General features: G+C 44.5%; 1 protein-coding gene across 1 annotated transcript in view; it reads left to right on the top strand.

The window, feature by feature from the left end:
* The window catches only part of ROS1 (ROS proto-oncogene 1, receptor tyrosine kinase), a 256125-nt gene that overhangs the window by 71654 nt on the left and 161686 nt on the right, over window positions 1-22785 (top strand). Inside the window, exons 18-20 of the mRNA XM_044291160.1 lie at window positions 8573-8738; window positions 12313-12563; window positions 13325-13388. Of these exons, the coding sequence (XP_044147095.1) occupies window positions 8573-8738; window positions 12313-12563; window positions 13325-13388 (481 nt within the window). The remainder of the gene's footprint in view (window positions 1-8572; window positions 8739-12312; window positions 12564-13324; window positions 13389-22785) is intronic.

Genomic DNA, 22785 nt, shown 5'->3' with positions numbered 1-22785 from the left:
CTGATGGATGTTACCGCAATGCCTGGTGCCCCCCCCCCCCCCTTCCATAAATACTATATGTGATACTGTATTTGTTTATAACCATTGACTAAAAGACTGCATCAATACTGCATAAGTGAATCCATCCGTTATGTTCAGAGTCACTGGAAGTCCCACTGTTTACACAACTAATGGGATTGTTATAGTAAAATACATCTGTCTAGGCAGAGCCTTAGGGTACGGCTACAAGGGGCAGATTTTCTGCATATTTCACCCTCTGCATTGCAAAGGGTGAAATCTGCGGCAGAGATCCTCCTCATCCACTTTGCTGGTACTGTAAAACTGTGGATTTGATGCACACAAATCTGCAGTATAGGTCTGCAACATATACCGTATGTCCTGTGTGAATGTAGCCTTAAAGGGGTTGTCCAAAGATTTCAATTTATACTTTATCCACTGGATTTGGTCTAAATGTTTAATCAGGTCCCACTGCTTGGACCTCCGCTAATCACTAAAACAAGGGATCTTTGTTCCTCCTGCATGAATGGAGCGGTGGTCAAGCCTCTGTGCAATTCATCTCCATGGGACTGGCAGACAAATGCTGTGCCAGGCCCCTGCTGCATCCGCCGGCATTGCTGTATCCGGCCATGCCGGTGGATCAAAGGGGTTCTCCGGGCTTAACCTTTTTTTAGCTATTACATGCTAACCTGTGGAGGAAAGATTATTGGTCACATACATACCTTTCAGAGTGCAGCCGTTCTTGAGATCTGCTCCCGGTCACGTGGTCCCTCAAGATGGCTTTTTAGTGCTTCCACCCTTCTTGTCTTCCTGTCTTCTCTTCCTTTCTCCAGCAGGAGACAGATCGTCACGAGTGATGTCACCGCCTCCTGCTGGAGAAAGCTCTGGGCAGCCGTCTTCACAGTGCACTAGGGTGAATGCACATGTGGAGGACCGCCAGTTGCTCTCTGTATTGTACAGGCCTGTACTGACTCCTGCACAGCGCAATGTAAGCACTGTGCAGGAGTGACAGCATAGCGATCAGCCACAGAGGCAGATCTCTATGCTGCACATGTCACAGGGCAATAGTCATCGCTACAGGGGGGCAATTGCCCCCCTAGGTTATCCCTTGCCCTCCCGCCAATCAGATGATCCTAATGCCGGCTGACAGGTTCTGATCCCCACAGTCCGTGACTGCGGGAATCAGAACCTTCTAAAATTTATATAAAATCCCCCCGCAGCCCTCAATGTGTCCCCTCCAAATTTTCTGGATGGCCGGGCGGTTTGCCGTTTTAACCCCTGTGTCAGCCATTTAACCCCTTCTGTGCCGTGGTCCATAGGGCACGAGACCCCCCCTTCCCCCATTTTCAGGATGGCCGAGCGGTTCGCCGTTTAACCCCTGTGTCAGCCGTTTAACCCCTTAACCCATAGGGACCGCTGTATGGAAGGGGATAACAGGCAGGGAGCTCCCTCCCTCTCCCATTGGGCGCTGCTGTGTACCTGATACATAACGGGATCACAAAGGGAAGGGGGCTCCCTCCCTCATCAGCCGCTGCTCTGTTGTGGCAGCATCCGATGGTTACTATAGTAACCGGACACCTTCACAGGCTTCCGGCTTGCCATGGTATAGGTAAGCCGGATCAGGCTTCTGTTAAAGGCAGCTAGTGTAAAGGCTAGTGTAAAGTCACAATACGCTACTACAGTACACTATATAGTGTACTTTAGGGTACTCTATACACTTCTACACTACTACACAATACACTACAGTACACTATATAGTGTACTTTAGGGTATTATATAGGCATCAGAAAAAAATAAAAATAGGAATTTCTTCTTATATTATACATTATACATTTATCGCTTATTAAAAATTAAAAAAATAAAATACACTACATATGTTTGATATCACCGCGTCTGTAACGATCTGATCTCTGAAAGGGTCATGTTACTTTCCCCGCGCAGTGAATGCCATAAAAAAAAAAGAAAAAACTATGATGAAATTCAAATTTTGCCCACCTCACTTCCCAACAAAGGTAATAAAAGTGATCAAAAAAGTCGTATGTACGCCAAAATGGTACCAATCAAACCATCACCTCATCCCGCAAAAAATGAGCTCCTACATGATCATGACAATCGCCCAAAAAAATAAATAAAATATATATATATATATATATATATATATGAGACTATGGAGACACTAAAACATGTTTTTTTTTTTTCTAAAATGCTTTTATTGTGTTAAATGAAAATATATAAAAAATTATACATATTAGGTATTGCCGCGTACGTAGGTACCTGCTCTATAAAAATATCACATGACCTAACCCCTCAGATGAACACCATAAAAAATCTAATAAAAAAAGTGTAAAAAAAGCAATTTTTGTCACTTTACATCACAAAAAGTGGAATACCAAGCGATCAAAAAGGCGTATGCCCCCCCAAAAATAGCACTCAAACCACCATCATATCCCGCAAATAATGAGACCTACCTAAGACAATCGGTCGAAAAATGAAAAAGCTATCACTCTCAGACAATGAAGATACTAAAATATGCTCTATAAAAATATCACATGACTTAAAGGGGTTGTCCGGGTTCAGAGCTGAACCCGGACATACCCTTATTTTCACCCCGGCAGCCCTCCTGAGCCTGGCATCGGAGCATCTCATGCTCCGATGCGCTCCCGTGCCCTGCGCTAGATCGCGCAGGGCACAGGCTCTTGTGTTTTCAATAACACACTGCCGGGCGGTAACTTCCGCCCAGCAGTGTGTTCGGTGACGTCACCGGCTCTGAGGGGCGGGCTTTAGCTCTGCCCTAGCCGTTTTACTGGCTAGGGCAGAGCCAAATCCCGCCCATCAGTGCCGGTGACGTCACCGGGCTGCCTGTCAGCCCCATAGAGAGCCCGGTATGTCACCGGAACTCAGAAAAATGCCTTTGCCCTGCGCGATTTAGCGCAGGGCAAAGGAGAGCATCGGAGCATGAACTGCTCCGATGCTCATGTCAGGGGGGCTGCCGGGGTGAAAATGGAGGTATGTCCAGGTTCAGCTCTGAACCTGGACAACCCCTTTAACCCCTCAGGTAAACACCATAAAAAATAAAAAAATTAAAAATGTGACAAAAAAGCCATGCTTTGTCACCTTACATTACAAAAAGTGTAATACCAAGCGATCAAAAAGTCATATGCCCCCCAAAATAGTACCAATCAAACCGTCATCTGTATTAGGTTAGTACAATAATAAAGTATCCCTGCATAGCGCAATACTCTCATATTTTGTAATCTTATTTATATATACCTATTTAGTTTTTTCAATAGTATGATTAAGTGGTGAAAATTATTAGTGCCCCCCCCATTTTTGACTGTGGTATCTTATGTGCTCCCTATATATTGTTCCTAGAGTCGCCACTGCACAGGGGGCACTGGATGGCACAAAGGTGGCACTGGATGGCACAAGGGGGTAATGGTTGGCACAAGGGGGTAATGGTTGGCGCAATAGGGGAACTGGAAGGCACAAGGGTGTAATGAATGGCACAATGTGGCAATGGATGGCACAAGGGTGCAATAGTTGGCACAATAGGGGATCTGGATGGCACAAGGGGGTCAATTGATGGCACTAGGGGGCACTTGATGGCACAAGGGGGCACTGGATGGCATAAGGGGGCAATAGTTGGCACAATAGGGGAACTGGATGGCACAAGGGGGGCACTGGATGGCACAAGGGGGTACTGGATGGCCGAAGGGGGTGATGAATGGCACAATGCAGGCAATAGATGGCACTAGGGACACTGGATAGCACTGTTATGGGGCACTGTGGATGTCACTGTTATTGGGGTACTGAGGATGTCACTGTTATGGGGCACTGTGGACGTCACTGTTATGGGGGCACTGTGGACGTCACTGTTATGGGGGCACTGTGGATGTCACTGTTATGGCGGCAATGTGGATGTTACTGTTATGGGGCACTGTGGACGTCACTGTTATGGGGGCACTGTGGATGTCACTGTTATGGGCGCTGAGTATAAGTGATAGGGCTTGTGCACAGAACCGTATCTGTTTTGCGGTCTGCAAGTCACGGATCCACTAAATAATGTTATTTAGTTCTATGGGTTGTAGATCTGCATTATGAGGACCAGAATAGGACATATTCTATCTTTCGCAGAACTGACATACGGATGTGGAAAGCACATGGACGTCATCAGTGTGTTTTTTACATCCGTATGTCAGTGCCAGTAAAGACAGAAAATGTCCTATTCTGGTCTTCAAAATGAGGACCTCAAATCCATAGAACTCAATGGGACTGCCAGAATTGTGGATTGCAAAATGGATACGGTTGTGTGCATAAGGGTTTAGATACACAGCTCAGCAGGCATGGTCATAGAAGATAGGCTTAGATACACCACTCAGCAGGCTGTGTCATACAAAATGGGATTGGATACACAGCTCAGCAGGCAGTATCATACAAAATGGAACTGGATACACATTTTAGCACGCTGTATCGTAGAAGATGGGATTAGATACACACTTCAGTAGGCAGTATCATAGTAGATAGGATTAGATATACACTTCAGCAGGCAGTATCACACACAACAGGATGTGTATCAGGCACACACACAGGATAGGATTAGATACAGATGTGATTGGATGCGCTGGCTGATTCTAGCTGTTTATCACACTTTGGAGATAGTGAGGAAAGAACCTGTGGACGGTCAGTGATGGGATTAGATACACAGCTCAGCAGGCTGTATCACACAGGATAGGATTAGATACAGATGTGTTTGGATATGATGTGTTTATTACACTCTGGAGATGGTGATGGGAGAGCCTGCAGACGGTCAGTGATGGGATTAAATACACAGCTCAGCAGGCTGTATCACACAGAATAGGATTAGATACACATGTGAGGGCAGAGCCCGTGGACAGTCATTAATGGGATTTAGATACTGAGTGAGAAGTAGATTCCTGTCTGGGTGTAGTAACATGGACACAGGAGTTGTAGTGGGTGGAACTGGGGGCGTGTCCAGCCTGTGACTCATCTCTGTGCAGTGCAGCCAGGATTGTGTATCAATAAAGTTATGTATTCAACAAAACAAGAAGGAGAAAGTAAACAGATCTGCCCGGATAATGTGATGTCTTCCAGAGGGAAGGAAAGCTCAGACATGAAAAATAGGTATTGGGGGCATATGTATGCATGGTGAGGAGTGTTAGGAGCACATAAAAAAACTTTGATTTTGGAACTGGACAACCTCTTTAACCCTTCACATGCAACGTTCAGCGGGATTTACAGCAGGAGGCTGCTTTCTCTGACTCCATGGTTCTCTGCACTATGGTGACAGGGAGCCTATGGTTCCTATGGCAGGCCCGATACCTTACACAGGCATGGGAGCCTGCCAACTACGGAAGCCCAGGAGATCCAGATCCCAAGCTGTGTCTTCTAGTCAACAGTCAGCATCGTACTGTGTAAGGGTGGATTCACATCACGTTTTTCACATCCTTTTAACGTATACAAAAAAAAGTATATGTTAAACGGATGCCTTAGACTGATGCCATACAGTGGAATCTGTTCACTATAGAGTTCCATTGTAAAAAAAAACGTATAGTTTTTTTTTACCATTGTCTGTGACTGTGTAGGATAAAAGAATGTTTTGTGCTGCGTTTTTGTATCCTTTTTTTGTAACATAAACAGTACAGACCAAAAGTTTGGACACACCTTCTCATTCAAACAGTTTTCTTTATTTTCATGACTATGAAAATTGTAGATTCACACTGAAGGCATCAAAACTATGAATAAACACATGTGGAATTATATACATAACAAAAAAATGTGAAACAACTGAAAATATGTCATATTCTAGGTTCTTCAAAGTAGCCACCTTTTGCTTTGATTACTGCTTTGCACACTCTTGGCATTCTCTTGATGAGCTTCAAGAGGTAGTCACCTGAAATGGTTTTCACTTCACAGGTGTGCCCTGTCAGGTTTAATAAGTGGGATTTCTTGCCTTATAAATGGGGTTGGGACCATCAGTTGCGTTGTGGAGAAGTCAGGTGGATACACAGCTGATAGTCCTACTGAATAGACTGTTAGAATTTGTAAAGAAAAACGAGTGGCCATCATTACTTTAAGAAATGAAGGTCAGTCAGTCTGAAAAATTGGGAAAACTTTGAAAGTGTCCCCAAGTGCAGTCACAAAAACCATCAAGCGCTACAAAGAAACTGGCTCACATGCGGACCACCCCAGGAAAGGAAGACCAAGAGTCACCTCTGCTGCGGAGGATAAGTTCATCCGAGTCACCAGCCTCAGAAATCGCAGGTTAACAGCAGCTCAGATTAGAGACCAGGTCAATGCCACACAGAGTTCTAGCAGCAGACACATCTGTAGAACAACTGTTAAGAGGAGACTGTGTGAATCAGGCCTTCATGGTAGAATATCTGCTAGGAAACCACTGCTAAGGACAGGCAACAAGCAGACGAGACTTGTTTGGGCTAAAGAACACAAGGAATGGACATTAGACCAGTGGAAATCTGTGCTTTGGTCTGATGAGTCCAAATTTGAGATCTTTGGTTCCAACCACCGTGTCTTTGTGCAGAAAAGGTGAACGGATGGACTCTACATGCCTGGTTCCCACCATGAAGCATGGAGGAGGAGGTGTGATGGTGTGGGGGGTGCTTTGCTGGTGACACTGTTGGGGATTTATTCAAAATTGAAGGCATACTGAACCAGCATGGCTACCACAGCATCTTGCAGCGGCATGCTATTCCATCCGGTTTGCGTTTAGTTGGACCATCATTCATTTTTCAACAGGACAATGACCCCAAACACATCTGCAGGCTGTGTAAGGGCTATTTGACCATGAAGGAGAGTGATGGGGAGCTGCACCAGATGACCTGGCCTCCACAGTCACCGGACCTGAACCCAATCGAGATGGTTTGGGGTGAGCTGGACCGCAGAGTGAAGGCAAAAGGGCCAACAAGTGCTAAGCATCTCTGGAAACTCCTTCAAGACTGTTGGAAGACCATTTCAGGTGACTACCTCTTGGAGCTCATCAAGAGAATTCCAAGAGTGTGCAAAGCAGTAATCAAAGCAAAAGGTGGCTACTTTGAAGAACCTAGAATATGACATATTTTCAGTTGTTTCACACTTTTTTGTTATGTATATAATTCCACATGTGTTAATTCATAGTTTTTGATGCCTTCAGTGTGAATATACAATTTTCATTGTCATGAAAATAAAGAAAACTCTTTGAATGAGAAGGTGTGTCCAAACTTTTGGTCTGTACTGTATGTCAAACGGGGGCATAAAACGTGATGTGAACCCACCCTAAGATGCTGAAACTTCAATGCAATACAATACAGAATGTACTGAATTGAAACAGGGATCAAACCCTGGAAAGTTGAAGTCCCACAGTGGGAAAAATATAAAAAGTTAAATAAAATAAAAATGTTTTTTAATAATAAAAAATGAAAATTTCAAGTAAATTTTTAAAAAAAGCCCCTTCACCATACAATTGTGTATATAAAAAAATAATTAATACATAAAAAACAACTTGCAGGATTACAGGCTGAACTGGATAGACAGATGTCTTTTTTCAGCCTTATAAACTGTTACTATGTTACTATGACATATTAAGTATTGTCACATCCGTAATGACCGACTCTAAAAAAAAATCACATGATCTACCACCTCAGGTGGACGCAGTAAAAAAATAAAAACTGTGATTTGCTTTGAAAATACATTTTTTCTTGCCTCCCTTCCGTAAAGGCCAGATTTATGGAGTAGATAACTAATAGTCGTCCTGTGGACAGATTCTCCCACCTGAGCTGTGGATCTCTACAGCTCCTCCATAGTGACCATGGGACTTTAGTCTGCTTCTCTAATTACTGCTCTCCTTGCCAGGGCTATCAGTTTAGGTGGATGGCCATGTCTTGGTAGGATTGCAGTTGTGCCATACTCCTTCCATTTTCAGATGATGGATTGAACAGTGCTCCCTGAGATCTTCAGGGTTTAGGATATTTTTTTTAATAAGCTAACCCTGCTTTACACTTCTCCACAACTTCATCCCTGACCTGTCTGGTGTGTTCCTTGGTTTTCATGATGCTGTTTGATCACTCATTTTCTCTAACAAACCTCTGAGCCTTTCACAGAACAGCTGTAGCTGTTATACTGAGAATAAATTACACACAGGTGGACTCTATTTACTGATTAGGTGACTTCTGAAGGCAATTGGTCACACTGGATTTTATTTAGGGGGCTGAATACAAATGCATGCCACACTTTCAGATTTTAAAACATTTAAAAATAAAAAAATTTAAAACATAAAATCCCAATTAAATACATTTAAGTTTATGGGTGTAATGTGAAAAAAATGTGAAAAGGTTTAAGGGGTATGAATACCTTTTTAAGGCACTGTACCTTCAATATTTAATATTTAATTAGGGAATTACTGTAGTGCCACCAATCAAACAGTAGTGCCATGTAGTAATTACACAGAATAGCTCCCCTTCCCCATACACAGTGCTGCTGGTAATATCTTTATCTAGTACTGAGTTTGTAGAGGAAGTCTGCCCAAATGAGCATTCATTATTAATATGTTTATGTTTTTAAGCTCAGAGCAAGATATAACGACTGTCTAACACCTGAAACATTTACCGATTCATTCTATGCTGTAAAAGGCCTGGAACCATATACAGAATTTGATTTTGCTGTCACTCCCCACACATATTGGGCAAGAGGACCTACCACCTCACTGACTCTCCACGCACCAGAAGAAGGTATTACATCACCCTTTTATTATGTATTCATAGAATTATCACTTTTTCAACACTTTCCACTGTTATATTGAATTGAAGCCAGTTGGCTCATATTCAGAGAATTGTTGGCTCATACCCATGAATATAATTGGCTTTATTCCACATGAAAAGTCAGGATGATCAGATGCCATTGATTTGCCTTTTAATACAAGCAGAAAGCATCTCTATTATGAGCATACACCATTTCCTGTTGTTTTTGTATTGATCAGTATTTTAGCTTTTTTACATGACTGACAAAATCCACTGTGTTAGGGTCATTAATGCGTTAAATGCACTGTTCTAGAGGTTTCTCCTTGTAATATGTCACTCATGTCCTCCATACTTGTTTATAAAGCAAAATAATTTTCCATTACCTTGATAACTTGCCAAAGTGTTTATAGCTATAGAGACACAATTCTGAAAACTTAACTTGTGTTGATAATTAAATGTTGCCGTTGATCTAGACAAACAATAGATCTTTTATAAGCCTAAACTGAAAATTTCATGCCGCTGTCACTTTAGGTGCCCTAAACCATAGGAATAACAGAAGCATTGACAATAGGGGTTAAAGCAATTCAAGGGAGGTGATTAATGGTGGCAGTATGGCTCAGAAGACAACAGATGAAATGAGGCAAATGTAACAACATAACTGAATAATAATACAATTTAGTCTTTAGAAAATAATTATTCTGCTATAAAGTGTTTCAAATCTGTGACTGCTAAAATATTATCTTACCAGTTAATATTCTAGCAACACACTAACAAAAAGTCTCTATTCATAGGCTATCCTAAGGCAGAATCTATAGCATGGACAGTAGATTTGGTGGTATGATTCCTGCCACAGCCTCTCAAATCACCAGCTAAACTCTTAATAATGATGCATGGGGTTTACTAAAAAGGGGGAACCACAATGGTTGATTTATCAAAGTTAGAATTGACACATGAGAATCTGGAAATTATAGCCAGTGTGTCATGTTTAGTTAACATGTGACTCAAAATCTCCATATGTGTACTATTTAAAGGGGTATTGCCATGAATGTCATATAGGTATGGGTCCCACATCCGAGACCCACTTTTATCTCCAGAACGGGACCCCCGAAGTGAAACGAGAGCAGCCACACATGTGCCACCACCCTCCATTCACTGCAATGGGATTTCCAAAAATAGGCATGCAGCAATTGTAACACCCTAGAGTTGTGTTACTACACGCCTTTACCCTGCTGCTATCTCCTAAGAGCCTTTGTACTGTCATCAGCTATAATTTACATTATGTCTTCCACAAATGTGCATATAAATCCATGTTAAATGCAATTGTTCATTTAATTTGCCTGGTTACCAGTAGGTGGCAGCAACTCATTGGCAAGTATGGTTTAGTATTCAGTGAATCTAAGCTGGAATGGTTTATTCCAGCTTAGTTCCCCCTCTGTGGAGAAGTGGGTTGGTCCCACATCCTGCAGTCTGGATGGAGAAGGAAGTTTAGTCAGTGTACCAGCCACCCCTGTTGGGGAAGGCTGTGTGATAGTGTCCAGGAGACCCCCTGCATAGGGAAGACAGCAAGGACCTAGTTTCGGCTGAGACTTGGCCATATACCCAGCTAGAGCACCTTCAGCTCAGCTGGATGAGGAAAGCAGAAACTACAGACAACCTCCAGAGTTCCAGGAAGAAGGCATCCCCTGAGAATCCATCTGTGAGATAAGTCCAGAGTCCTAGGAGAAGCCAATTCCTCCTCAGCTAGTCTGTCCCCACAAAGCAGAAGGTACCAGATAAGTGCAGAAGCTCATCCTGCCTCAGTTACAGCTACAAAGCAGACGTTTTATCCTGCAAGCTCCACATTTAAAGCAGAAGTATTCATTCCTGCCAATGATTGACAAAACCTCCTGGGACCAAGAGACCAAAGCTGTACACCGCTTGGATGCAAGTTATTTCAAGTAAAGAAATGTTTGAACTTCATCTAAAGGTCTGGACATCATTTCTTCTGCAAAAATCCTCTATTACTCCTACTATCACTACACTCAAATTTATTGCAAGTGAGCCAGGAGTCCGGCCATACCCAGGTAGGAGACACCATGACGCAACTACCACCAAACTACAGAGACACTATAGGCCATTACACCACTCTGGCATTCCTAATCTGGTACGTGCATTATAACACCTTTGAAGGGCCCTGGGATAGTACCCTGCGCACGCTGCAATTGGCGTCATGAACAAATTCAGGGTATATTATCCACCTGACCTAGCTACTGCACTAAAAGTGGCGTGAACGAACCCGTTCCTGGTCACTGCACAATCCCATAGTGTTGAATGAAGAGGTAGCTACACTTAGGGTACTTTCAAGCTTGCGTTGCTGGATTGCCTGACGGATCCGGCAATCTGTATGCAAATGGATGCGGATCCGTCTCACAAATGCATTGCTCTCCATACGCTGTCCTTCACTTCAGTAGTCCTGTTCTCTAGATAGGAGCGAGTTCCAGATGTGGAATCCGCATCTATCTGATATTGATGGCCCAGATGGTCCAATTCCTTTAAGGATAATGAAATGCGTTGTCAGGTAAGACAGATTATGGGAAAGTTCTGTTTTATGGTTCATGTTAACTCACAAAGCAGTTTTACTTTTGAAATAGGGATAGGTAAAGGAGATAAACCGGTAACACAGTGAGAAACTTATTTGTGCTGGGTGCAGTTTTCTAATACAAACCAATCTATGGTATATTATTCGGTAGAAGAAGAGACCTTAGCATATAGCAGTAGAGAATCAAAAATGGTCAGGTAACCACTAGATGGCAGCATGCATGCATAATATAGCCATGTCACTAAATAAATAATAGGCGTTGAAAGTTGGTTACACACAACCATATGCAATATCTTAAGACTAACTAATTTTAACAAAAGTGATAACATTTTAAAATAATTAGTAATACTGCTAATGGCACATTTCACTGACATGAGTCGCCCCGTTTGAAGTCACAATTGGGAGTTGTCCAGCTCCTAAATAAAAATTATATATATATATATATATATATATATATATATATATATATATATATATAGAATGCTATAAAATAAAAGAAGTAATTAAAATGTTATAAAATAATAATGTTATAAAATAATAAAATAAGTTATATCTTACTAATCTAATGCTGCTTGAGTCCCCTGTGCTGTTCTCTGTGTACTGACCTTCAGAAATGATGTGTCAACATGGACATGTGACCGCTGCAGCCTATTAATGAGTGCAGCGGTTGCATATCCATGTTGATGCCAGTATAAAGAGATTTGTAGGAACACTCATATGCATTTACACTCATCCGCACAGTGGTGGCTTATCTCTAGTAAGAACAAAAGGATTGAGCATGTTGACATCCAACAGCCTATACACATTAGATATTCACCCTGCCGCACCAAAATTGGCAGGTTTGGCCATCTTTAGATGCAATAGACAAATCTTTCATTATATTGGTTTCATAGGTTAGACAATATGCTAATTAGAGGTGACATGGTGTAATAAAGCAACAAAGCTTTTCTTTCAAGTTGATCCATTTGTCTCTGTTTTTCTTTGCAGTTCCTTCCCCACCTTTAAATCCTCGTGTATATAGTTTACAAAATGCAAGCATATTTAACAGAACAGACACTGGCGCAGAGTTGAGATGGGATGCTCCAAGGATGAGCAATGGCATATTGATAAACTTCGCGGTTTCCTACAGAGTAATTAATGAAAGTACCGTTGGACTATGGATTACTGTGAACACAACAGCATTGTCTAAGTCATTTATGCTCTATGGTCTAAGTCCAGGACTACTTCTTCAGTTTCAGGTAAAACCTAATTAACTATTTAATGAATTGGACAGGTTTATCAGTCTGTCATTTGTAAACCTGGAGTAATAAGGTCCTAAACGATGCTAAAAGTACCTTCCTTTGAAAGCTATAGTACATAAGGTATCAAAACTGCCTTTAAATGTTTAAACCAAAATGCCTTTAAAGGGACACTGACAGGCAAAATCAGCATATTTAGTTATATATATGACATTACAGGTCTTATACAGTCTATTAAAAGCATCTAAGTATCCCCCCTGTCCACCTTATAAATACCGAAAAAGAAAGTTTTATAACTTGCCTGTCTCGTCACCAATCTGCCCAAGGGGCGGCGTTTCATCTCAAAATGCGCCCAGCCAGCTGCTCCCAACTGCCGTTCTGAAGCCCCGCCCAGCTCATCAATATTCACTTCGCTGGGCGGCGGCTACAACTCTCCCCAGTCACGATCCTGCGCATGGGCAATTGAATCCTCCTGGCATCGTTTACGTCTAATCTTCTGCGCTTGCGCCCGGCCGTGGTTACATCGGTTTTACATGGGTCTGTACGCAGGCGCGATGTAACCACGGCCGGGCGCAAGCGCAGAAGATTTATGGCCTAATCAAAGTTCAGCTCTCTACATAAATTGTCTCGCTTCACCCTTGCAATGAAGCCATAGTTAGTTGTCATTACTTGACAAATCAAGATTATAGCGTATGGTGAACTGTCTTAGAACAATACAAATAGGAAAGTATTGATTTAAGATTGATTATATTGTGTTATAGGTACAAGCATACACCTCTGCTGGACCTGGACCATTTTCTGAAGTAGCCGAAGCATTCTTTTCAGGTAAAATATTGAATATTTTAGATATTTACTTATTTATTGTATAGAGTATTGCAGTATCAGTATTAGTATTGTAATATTAGTCTTTTCAACTTTTCAATTTGCAATGTTTTTAGAACATTGCTGATGGTTTGACTTTTAAGTTGAACTTGTGCAATGTACTTACCTAGGATTCAAGTTAGTGGCTTGGGGCCAAGAGCTTCATCTTATGCCTGTGTATTCAGATAAGTGTAGTGGATACCCTAACCTATAAAGCTGGGTTCACAACAAATGTTTTCCATAAGCTCCCCTTTTAATTTAGGAACTAATGGGAAATGGTTAAAATGTTGATGCAAGGAATTATTTCCATCCATTGAATCAGCTTTACAGGGAGTGCAGAATTATTAGGCAAGTTGTATTTTTGAGGATTAATTTTATTATTGAACAACAACCATGTTCTCAATGAACCCAAAAAACTCATTAATATCAAAGCTGAATATTTTTGGAAGTAGTTTTTAGTTTGTTTTTAGTTTTAGCTATTTTAGGGGGATATCTGTGTGTGCAGGTGACTATTACTGTACATAATTAGGGATGAGCGAACTCGAACTGTATAGTTCGGGTTCGTACCGAATTTTGGGGTGTCCGTGACACGGACCCGAACCCGGACATTTTCGTAAAAGTCCGGGTTCGGGTTCGGTGTTCGTCGCTTTCTTCGCGCTTTTGTGACGCTTTCTTGGCGCTTTTTGAAAGGCTGCAAAGCAGCCAATCAACAAGCGTCATACTACTTGCCCCAAGAGGCCATCACAGCCATGCCTACTATTGGCATGGCTGTGATTGGCCAGAGCACCATGTGACCCAGCCTCTATTTAAGCTGGAGTCACATAGCGCCGCCCGTCACTCTGCTCTGATTAGCGTAGGGAGAGGTTGCGGCTGCGACAGTAGGGCGAGATTAGGCAGATTAACTCCTCCAAAGGACTTGATTAACTGATCGATCTGCAGCTGTGGATCATTGAGCTGCTGATCCTCAATTGCTCACTGTTTTTAGGCTGCCCAGACCGTTTGTCAGTCACATTTTTCTGGGGTGATCGGCGGCCATTTTGTGTCTTGTGGTGCGCCAGCACAAGCTGCGACCAAGTGCATTTAACCCTCAATGGTGTGGTTGTTTTTTGGCTAAAGCCTACATCAGGGTGAAGCTGTCACACCAAGTGCATTTAACCAGCAATAGTCTGTTTATTTTTTGGCCATATACTACATCAGGGGCAAGCTGCGCCTGTCACCAAGTGCATTTAACCCTCAATGGTGCGTTTGTTTTTTGGCTAAAGCCTACATCAGGGTGAAGCTGTCACACCAAGTGCATTTAACCAGCAATAGTCTGTTTATTTTTTGGCCATATACTACATCAGGGGCAAGCTGCGCCCGTCACCAAGTGCATTTAACCCTCAGTAGTGTGGTTGGTCAAGCTATCACACCAAGTGCATTTAACCAGCAATAGTCTGTTCATTTTTTGGCCATATACTAAATCAGGGGCAAGCTGCGCCCGTCACCAAGTGCATTTAACCAGCAATAGTCTGTTCATTTTTTGGCCATATACTACATCAGGGGCAAGCTGCGCCCGTCACCAAGTGCATTTAACCCTCAGTAGTGTGGTTGGTCAAGCTGTGACACCAAGTGCATTTAACCAGCAATAGTCTGTTCATTTTTTGGCCATATACTACATCAGGGGCAAGCTGCGCCCATCACCAAGTGCATTTAACCAGCAATAGTGTGGTTATTTTTTGGCCATATCCCAGTCTAATTCTGTCACTAAATCCATACCGGTCACCCAGCGCCTAAATACTAGGCCTCAAATTTATATCCCGCTAAATCTCTCGTTACCGCTGTCCTGTTGTGGCTGGGAAAGTTATTTAGTGTCCGTCAAAGCACATTTTTTGTTCTGGGTTGAAATACAATTCCCAATTTAGCAATTTAAAAATTTAGTGGTTTCTGCTGTATCAGAGCTATTTGAAATCTATCCCTAAAAGGGTATATAATATTCAAGGTGCACATAGGGTCATTCAGAATAACTTCACACACCCGCTACTGTGCATTTCCAAGTCTAATTCTGTCACTTAACCCATACCTGTCACCCAGCGCCTAAATACTAGGCCTCAAATTCATATCCAGCTAAATCTGTCGTTAGTGCTGTAGCTGGGCGAGTTATTTAGTGTCCGTTCAAGCACATTTCTTGTTCTGGGTTGAAATACAATTCCCAATTTAGCAATTTCATAATTTAGTGGTTTCTGCTATATCAGAGCTATTTGAAATCTATCCCTAAAAGGGTAGATCATATTGAAGGTGCACATAGGGACATTCAGAATAACTTCACACACCCGCTACTGTGCATTTCCAAGTCTAATTCTGTCACTAAACCCATACCTGTCACCCAGCGCCTAAATACTAGGCCTCAAATTTATATCCAGCTAAATCTGTCCTTAGTGCTGTAGCTGGGCGAGTTATTTAGTGTCCGTTCAAGCACATTTCTTGTTCTGGGTTGAAATACAATTCCCAATTTAGCAATTTCATAATTTAGTGGTTTCTGCTATATCAGAGCTATTTGAAATCTATCCCTAAAAGGGTATATAATATTCAAGGTGCACATTGGGTCATTCAGAATAACTTCACACACACCCGCTACTGTGTATTTCTAAGTCTAATTCTGTCACTAAACCCATACCTGTCACCCAGCGCCTAAATACTAGGCCTCAAATTTATATCCTGCTAAATCTCTCGTTAACGCTGTCCTGTTGTGGCTGGGAAAGTTATTTAGTGTCCGTCAAAGCACATTTTTTGTTCTGGGTTGAAATACAATTCCCAATTTAGCAATTTCATAATTTAGTGGTTTCTGCTATATCAGAGCTATTTGAAATCTATCCCTAAAAGGGTATATAATATTCAAGGTGCACATTGGGTCATTCAGAATAACTTCACACACACCCGCTACTGTGTATTTCTAAGTCTAATTCTGTCACTAAACCCATACCTGTCACCCAGCGCCTAAATACTAGGCCTCAAATTTATATCCTGCTAAATCTCTCGTTAACGCTGTCCTGTTGTGGCTGGGAAAGTTATTTAGTGTCCGTCAAAGCACATTTTTTGTTCTGGGTTGAAATACAATTCCCAATTTAGCAATTTCATAATTTAGTGGTTTCTGCTATATCAGAGCTATTTGAAATCTATCCCTAAAAGGGTATATAATATTCAAGGTGCACATTGGGTCATTCAGAATAACTTCACACACACCCGCTACTGTGTATTTCTAAGTCTAATTCTGTCACTAAACCCATACCTGTCACCCAGCGCCTAAATACTAGGCCTCAAATTTATATCCTGCTAAATCTCTCGTTAACGCTGTCCTGTTGTGGCTGGGAAAGTTATTTAGTGTCCGTCAAAGCACATTTTTTGTTCTGGGTTGAAATACAATTCCCAATTTAGCAATTTCATAATTTAGTGGTTTCTGCTATATCAGAGCTATTTGAAATCTATCCCTAAAAGGGTATATAATATTCAAGGTGCACATTGGGTCATTCAGAATAACTTCACACACACCCGCTACTGTGCATTTCCAAGTCTAATTCTGTCACTAAACCCATACCTGTCACCCAGCGCCTAAATACTAGGCCTCAAATTTATATCCAGCTAAATCTGTCCTTAGTGCTGTAGCTGGGCGAGTTATTTAGTGTCCGTTCAAGCACATTTCTTGTTCTGGGTTGAAATACAATTCCCAATTTAGCAATTTCATAATTTAGTGGTTTCTGCTATATCAGAGCTATTTGAAATCTATCCCTAAAAGGGTATATAATATTCAAGGTGCACATTGGGTCATTCAGAATAACTTCACACACACACGCTTCTGTGCATTTCCAAGTCTAATTCTGTCACTAAATCCATACCGGTCACCCAGCGCCTAAATACTAGGCCTCAAATTTATATCCTGCTAAATCTCTCGTTAACGCTGTCCTGTTGTGGCTGGGAAAGTTATTTAGTGTCCGTCAAAGCACATTTTTTGTTCTGGGTTGAAATACAATTCCCAATTTAGCAATTTCATAATTTAGTGGTTTCTGCTATATCAGAGCTATTTGAAATCTATCCCTAAAAGGGTATATAATATTCAAGGTGCACATTGGGTCATTCAGAATAACTTCACACACACACGCTTCTGTGCATTTCCAAGTCTAATTCTGTCACTAAATCCATACCGGTCACCCAGCGCCTAAATACTAGGCCTCAAATTTATATCCCGCTGAATTTGAATACAATACATTGGGCCAAATAATATATTTGTTGTTGTGGTGAACCATAACAATGAGAAAAACATCTAGTAAGGGACGCGGACGTGGACATGGTCGTGGTGGTGTTAGTGGACCCTCTGGTGCTGGGAGAGGACGTGGCCGTTCTGCCACATCCACACGTCCTAGTGTACCAACTACCTCAGGTCCCAGTAGCCGCCAGAATTTACAGCGATATATGGTGGGGCCCAATGCCGTTCTAAGGATGGTAAGGCCTGAGCAGGTACAGGCATTAGTCAATTGGGTGGCCGACAGTGGATCCAGCACGTTCACATTATCTCCCACCCAGTCTTCTGCAGAAAGCGCACAGATGGCGCCTGAAAACCAACCCCATCAGTCTGTCACATCACCCCCATGCATACCAGGGAAACTGTCTCAGCCTCAAGTTATGCAGCAGTCTCTTATGCTGTTTGAAGACTCCGCTGGCAGGGTTTCCCAAGGGCATCCACCTAGCCCTTCCCCAGCGGTGAAAGACATAGAATGCACTGACGCACAACCACTTATGTTTCCTGATGATGAGGACATGGGAATACCACCTCAGCATGTCTCTGATGATGACGAAACACAGGTGCCAACTGCTGCGTCTTTCTGCAGTGTGCAGACTGAACAGGAGGTCAGGGATCAAGACTGGGTGGAAGACGATGCAGGGGACGATGAGGTCCTAGACCCCACATGGAATGAAGGTCGTGCCACTGACTTTCACAGTTCGGAGGAAGAGGCAGTGGTGAGACCGAGCCAACAGCGTAGCAAAAGAGGGAGCAGTGGGCAAAAGCAGAACACCCGCCGCCAAGAGACTCCGCCTGCTACTGACCGCCGCCATCTGGGACCGAGCACCCCAAAGGCAGCTTCAAGGAGTTCCCTGGCATGGCACTTCTTCAAACAATGTGCTGACGACAAGACCCGAGTGGTTTGCACGCTGTGCCATCAGAGCCTGAAGCGAGGCATTAACGTTCTGAACCTGAGCACAACCTGCATGACCAGGCACCTGCATGCAAAGCATGAACTGCAGTGGAGTAAACACCTTAAAACCAAGGAAGTCACTCAGGCTCCCCCTGCTACCTCTTCTGCTGCTGCCGCCTCGGCCTATTCTGCTGCTGCCGCCTCGGCCTCTTCCTCCGCCTCTGGAGGAACGTTGGCACCTGCCGCCCAGCAAACAGGGGATGTACCACCAACACCACCACCACCACCTCCGTCACCAAGCGTCTCAACCATGTCACACGCCAGCGTTCAGCTCTCCATCTCACAAACATTTGATAGAAAGCGTAAATTCCCACCTAGCCACCCTCGATCCCTGGCCCTGAATGCCAGCATTTCTAAACTACTGGCCTATGAAATGCTGTCATTTAGGCTGGTGGACACAGACAGCTTCAAACAGCTCATGTCGCTTGCTGTCCCACAGTATGTTGTTCCCAGCCGGCACTACTTCTCCAAGAGAGCCGTGCCTTCCCTGCACAACCAAGTATCCGATAAAATCAAGTGTGCACTGCGCAACGCCATCTGTAGCAAGGTCCACCTAACCACAGATACGTGGACCAGTAAGCACGGCCAGGGACGCTATATCTCCCTAACTGCACACTGGGTAAATGTAGTGGCAGCTGGGCCCCAGGCGGAGAGCTGTTTGGCGCACGTCCTTCCGCCGCCAAGGATCGCAGGGCAACATTCTTTGCCTCCTGTTGCCACCTCCTCCTTCTCGGCTTCCTCCTCCTCTTCTTCCACCTGCTCATCCAGTCAGCCACACACCTTCACCACCAACTTCAGCACAGCCCGGGGTAAACGTCAGCAGGCCATTCTGAAACTCATATGTTTGGGGGACAGGCCCCACACCGCACAGGAGTTGTGGCGGGGTATTGAACAACAGACCGACGAGTGGTTGCTGCCGGTGAGCCTCAAGCCCGGCCTGGTGGTGTGTGATAATGGGCGAAATCTCGTTGCAGCTCTGGGACTAGCCAATTTGACGCACATCCCTTGCTTGGCGCATGTGCTGAATTTGGTGGTGCAGAAGTTCATTCACAACTACCCCGACATGTCAGAGCTGCTGCATAAAGTGCGGGCCGTCTGTTCGCGCTTCCGGCGTTCACATCCTGCTGCTGCTCGCCTGTCTGCGCTACAGCGTAACTTCGGCCTTCCCGCTCACCGCCTCAGGTGGAACTCCACCTTGCACATGCTGGACAGACTGTGCGAGCAGCAGCAGGCCATAGTGGAGTTTCAGCTGCAGCACGCACGGGTCAGTCGCACTACAGAACAGCACCACTTCACCACCAATGACTGGGCCTCCATGCGAGACCTGTGTGCCCTGTTGCGCTGTTTCGAGTACTCCACCAACATGGCCAGTGGCGATGACACCGTTATCAGCGTTACAATACCACTTCTATGTCTCCTTGAGAAAACACTTAGGGCGATGATGGAAGAGGAGGTGGCCCAGGAGGAGGAGGAGGAGGAGGAAGAGGGGTCATTTTTAGCACTTTCAGGCCAGTCTCTTCGAAGTGACTCAGAGGGAGGTTTTTGGCAACAGCAGAGGCCAGGTACAAATGTGGCCAGCCAGGGCCCACTACTGGAGGACGAGGAGGACGAGGATGAGGAGGAGGTGGAGGAGGATGAGGATGAAGCATGGTCACAGCGGGGTGGCACCCAACGCAGCTCGGGTCCATCACTGGTGCGTGGCTGGGGGGAAAGGCAGGACGATGACGATACGCCTCCCACAGAGGACAGCTTGTCCTTACCCCTGGGCAGCCTGGCACACATGAGCGACTACATGCTGCAGTGCCTGCGCAACGACAGCAGAGTTGCCCACATTTTAACCTGTGCGGACTACTGGGTTGCCACCCTGCTGGATCCACGCTACAAAGACAATGTGCCCACCTTACTTCCTGCACTGGAGCGTGATAGGAAGATGCGCGAGTACAAGCGCACGTTGGTAGACGCGCTACTGAGAGCATTCCCAAATGTCACAGGGGAACAAGTGGAAGCCCAAGGCCAAGGCAGAGGAGGAGCAAGAGGTCGCCAAGGCAGCTGTGTCACGGCCAGCTCCTCTGAGGGCAGGGTTAGCATGGCAGAGATGTGGAAAACTTTTGTCAACACGCCACAGCTAACTGCACCACCACCTGATACGCAACGTGTTAGCAGGAGGCAACATTTCACTAACATGGTGGAACAGTACGTGTGCACACCCCTCCACGTACTGACTGATGGTTCGGCCCCATTCAACTTCTGGGTCTCTAAATTGTCCACGTGGCCAGAGCTAGCCTTTTATGCCTTGGAGGTGCTGGCCTGCCCGGCGGCCAGCCTTTTGTCTGAACGTGTATTCAGCACGGCAGGGGGCGTCATTACAGACAAACGCAGCCGCCTGTCTACAGCCAATGTGGACAAGCTGACGTTCATAAAAATGAACCAGGCATGGATCCCACAGGCCCTGTCCGTCCCTTGTCCAGATTAGACATTAACTACCTCCCCATAACCATATATTATTGGACTCCAGGGCACTTCCTCATTCAATCCTATTTTTATTTTCATTTTACCATTATATTGCGAGGCTACCCAAAGTTGAATGAACCTCTCCTCTGCCTGTGTGCTAGGCCTAAATATATGCCAATGGACTGTTGCAGTGGTGGCTGACATGAAGCCTGATTCTCTGCTATGACATGCAGACTAATTCTCTGCTGACATGAAGCCAGATTGTCTGTTACGGGACCTCTCTCCTCTGCCTGGGTGCTGGGCCTAAATTTATGACAATGGACTGTTGCAGTGGTGGCTGACGTGAAGCCTGATTCTCTGCTATGACATGCAGACTGATTCTCTGCTGACATGAAGCCAGATCCTCTGTTACGGGACCTCTCTCCTCTGCCTGGGTGCTGGGCCTAAATTTATGACAATGGACTGTTGCAGTGGTGGCTGACGTGAAGCCTGATTCTCTGCTATGACATGCAGACTGATTCTCTGCTGTCATGAAGCCAGATTGTCTGTTACGGGACCTCTCTGCTCTGCCTGTGTGCTAGGCAGGCTCGGACTGGCCCACAGGGGTACAGGGGAATCCCCCGGTGGGCCCCTGAGCAAGGTGGGCCCCTAGTCTCCCACCCCCTGCACAAGTGGCACATAACACTGTAGAGTTACTGCACTACATACATATATTCAATGTACAGGACCTCCACCAGCCTATGTTCATATAAAAAGCTTGTTAGATTATTTATTATATTTGAATGAATCCGTATGGTGGGCCCCCAAAATAAATTTTACTGGTGGGCCCTAAGCATCCCAGTCCGACACTGGTGCTAGGCCTAAATATATGCCAATGGACTGTTGCAGTGGTGGGTGACGTGAAGCCTCATTCTCTGCTATGACATGCAGACTGATTCTCTGCTGACATGAAGCCAGATTGTCTGTTACGGGACCTCTCTCCTCTGCCTGTGTGCTAGGCCTAAATATATGCCAATGGACTGTTGCAGTGGTGGCTGACGTGAAGCCTCATTCTCTGCTATGACATGCAGACTAATTCTCTGCTGACATGAAGCCAGATTGTCTGTTACGGGACCTCTCTCCTCTGCCTGGGTGCTGGGCCTAAATTTATGACAATGGACTGTTGCAGTGGTGGCTGACGTGAAGCCTGATTCTCTGCTATGACATGCAGACTGATTCTCTGCTGACATGAAGCCAGATCCTCTGTTACGGGACCTCTCTCCTCTGCCTGTGTGTGTGCTGGGCCTAAATATATGCCAATGGACTGTTGCAGTGGTGGCTGACGTGAAGCCTCATTCTCTGCTATGACATGCAGACTAATTCTCTGCTGACATGAAGACAGATTCTCTGTTACGGGACCTCTCTCCTCTGCCTGTGTGTGTGCTGGGCCTAAATATATGCCAATGGACTGTTGCAGTGGTGGCTGACGTGAAGCCTCATTCTCTGCTATGACATGCAGACTGATTCTCTGCTGACATGAAGACAGATTCTCTGTTACGGGACCTCTCTCCTCTGCCTGTGTGTGCTGGGCCTAAATATATGCCAATGGACTGTTGCAGTGGTGGCTGACGTGAAGCCTCATTCTCTGCTATGACATGCAGACTGATTCTCTGCTGACATGAAGACAGATTCTCTGTTACGGGACC

Source organism: Bufo gargarizans, chromosome 4 (assembly GCF_014858855.1).
Source record: "Bufo gargarizans isolate SCDJY-AF-19 chromosome 4, ASM1485885v1, whole genome shotgun sequence".
NCBI lineage: Eukaryota > Metazoa > Chordata > Amphibia > Anura > Bufonidae > Bufo > Bufo gargarizans.
This window is presented reverse-complemented; position numbering and strand designations above follow the sequence as displayed.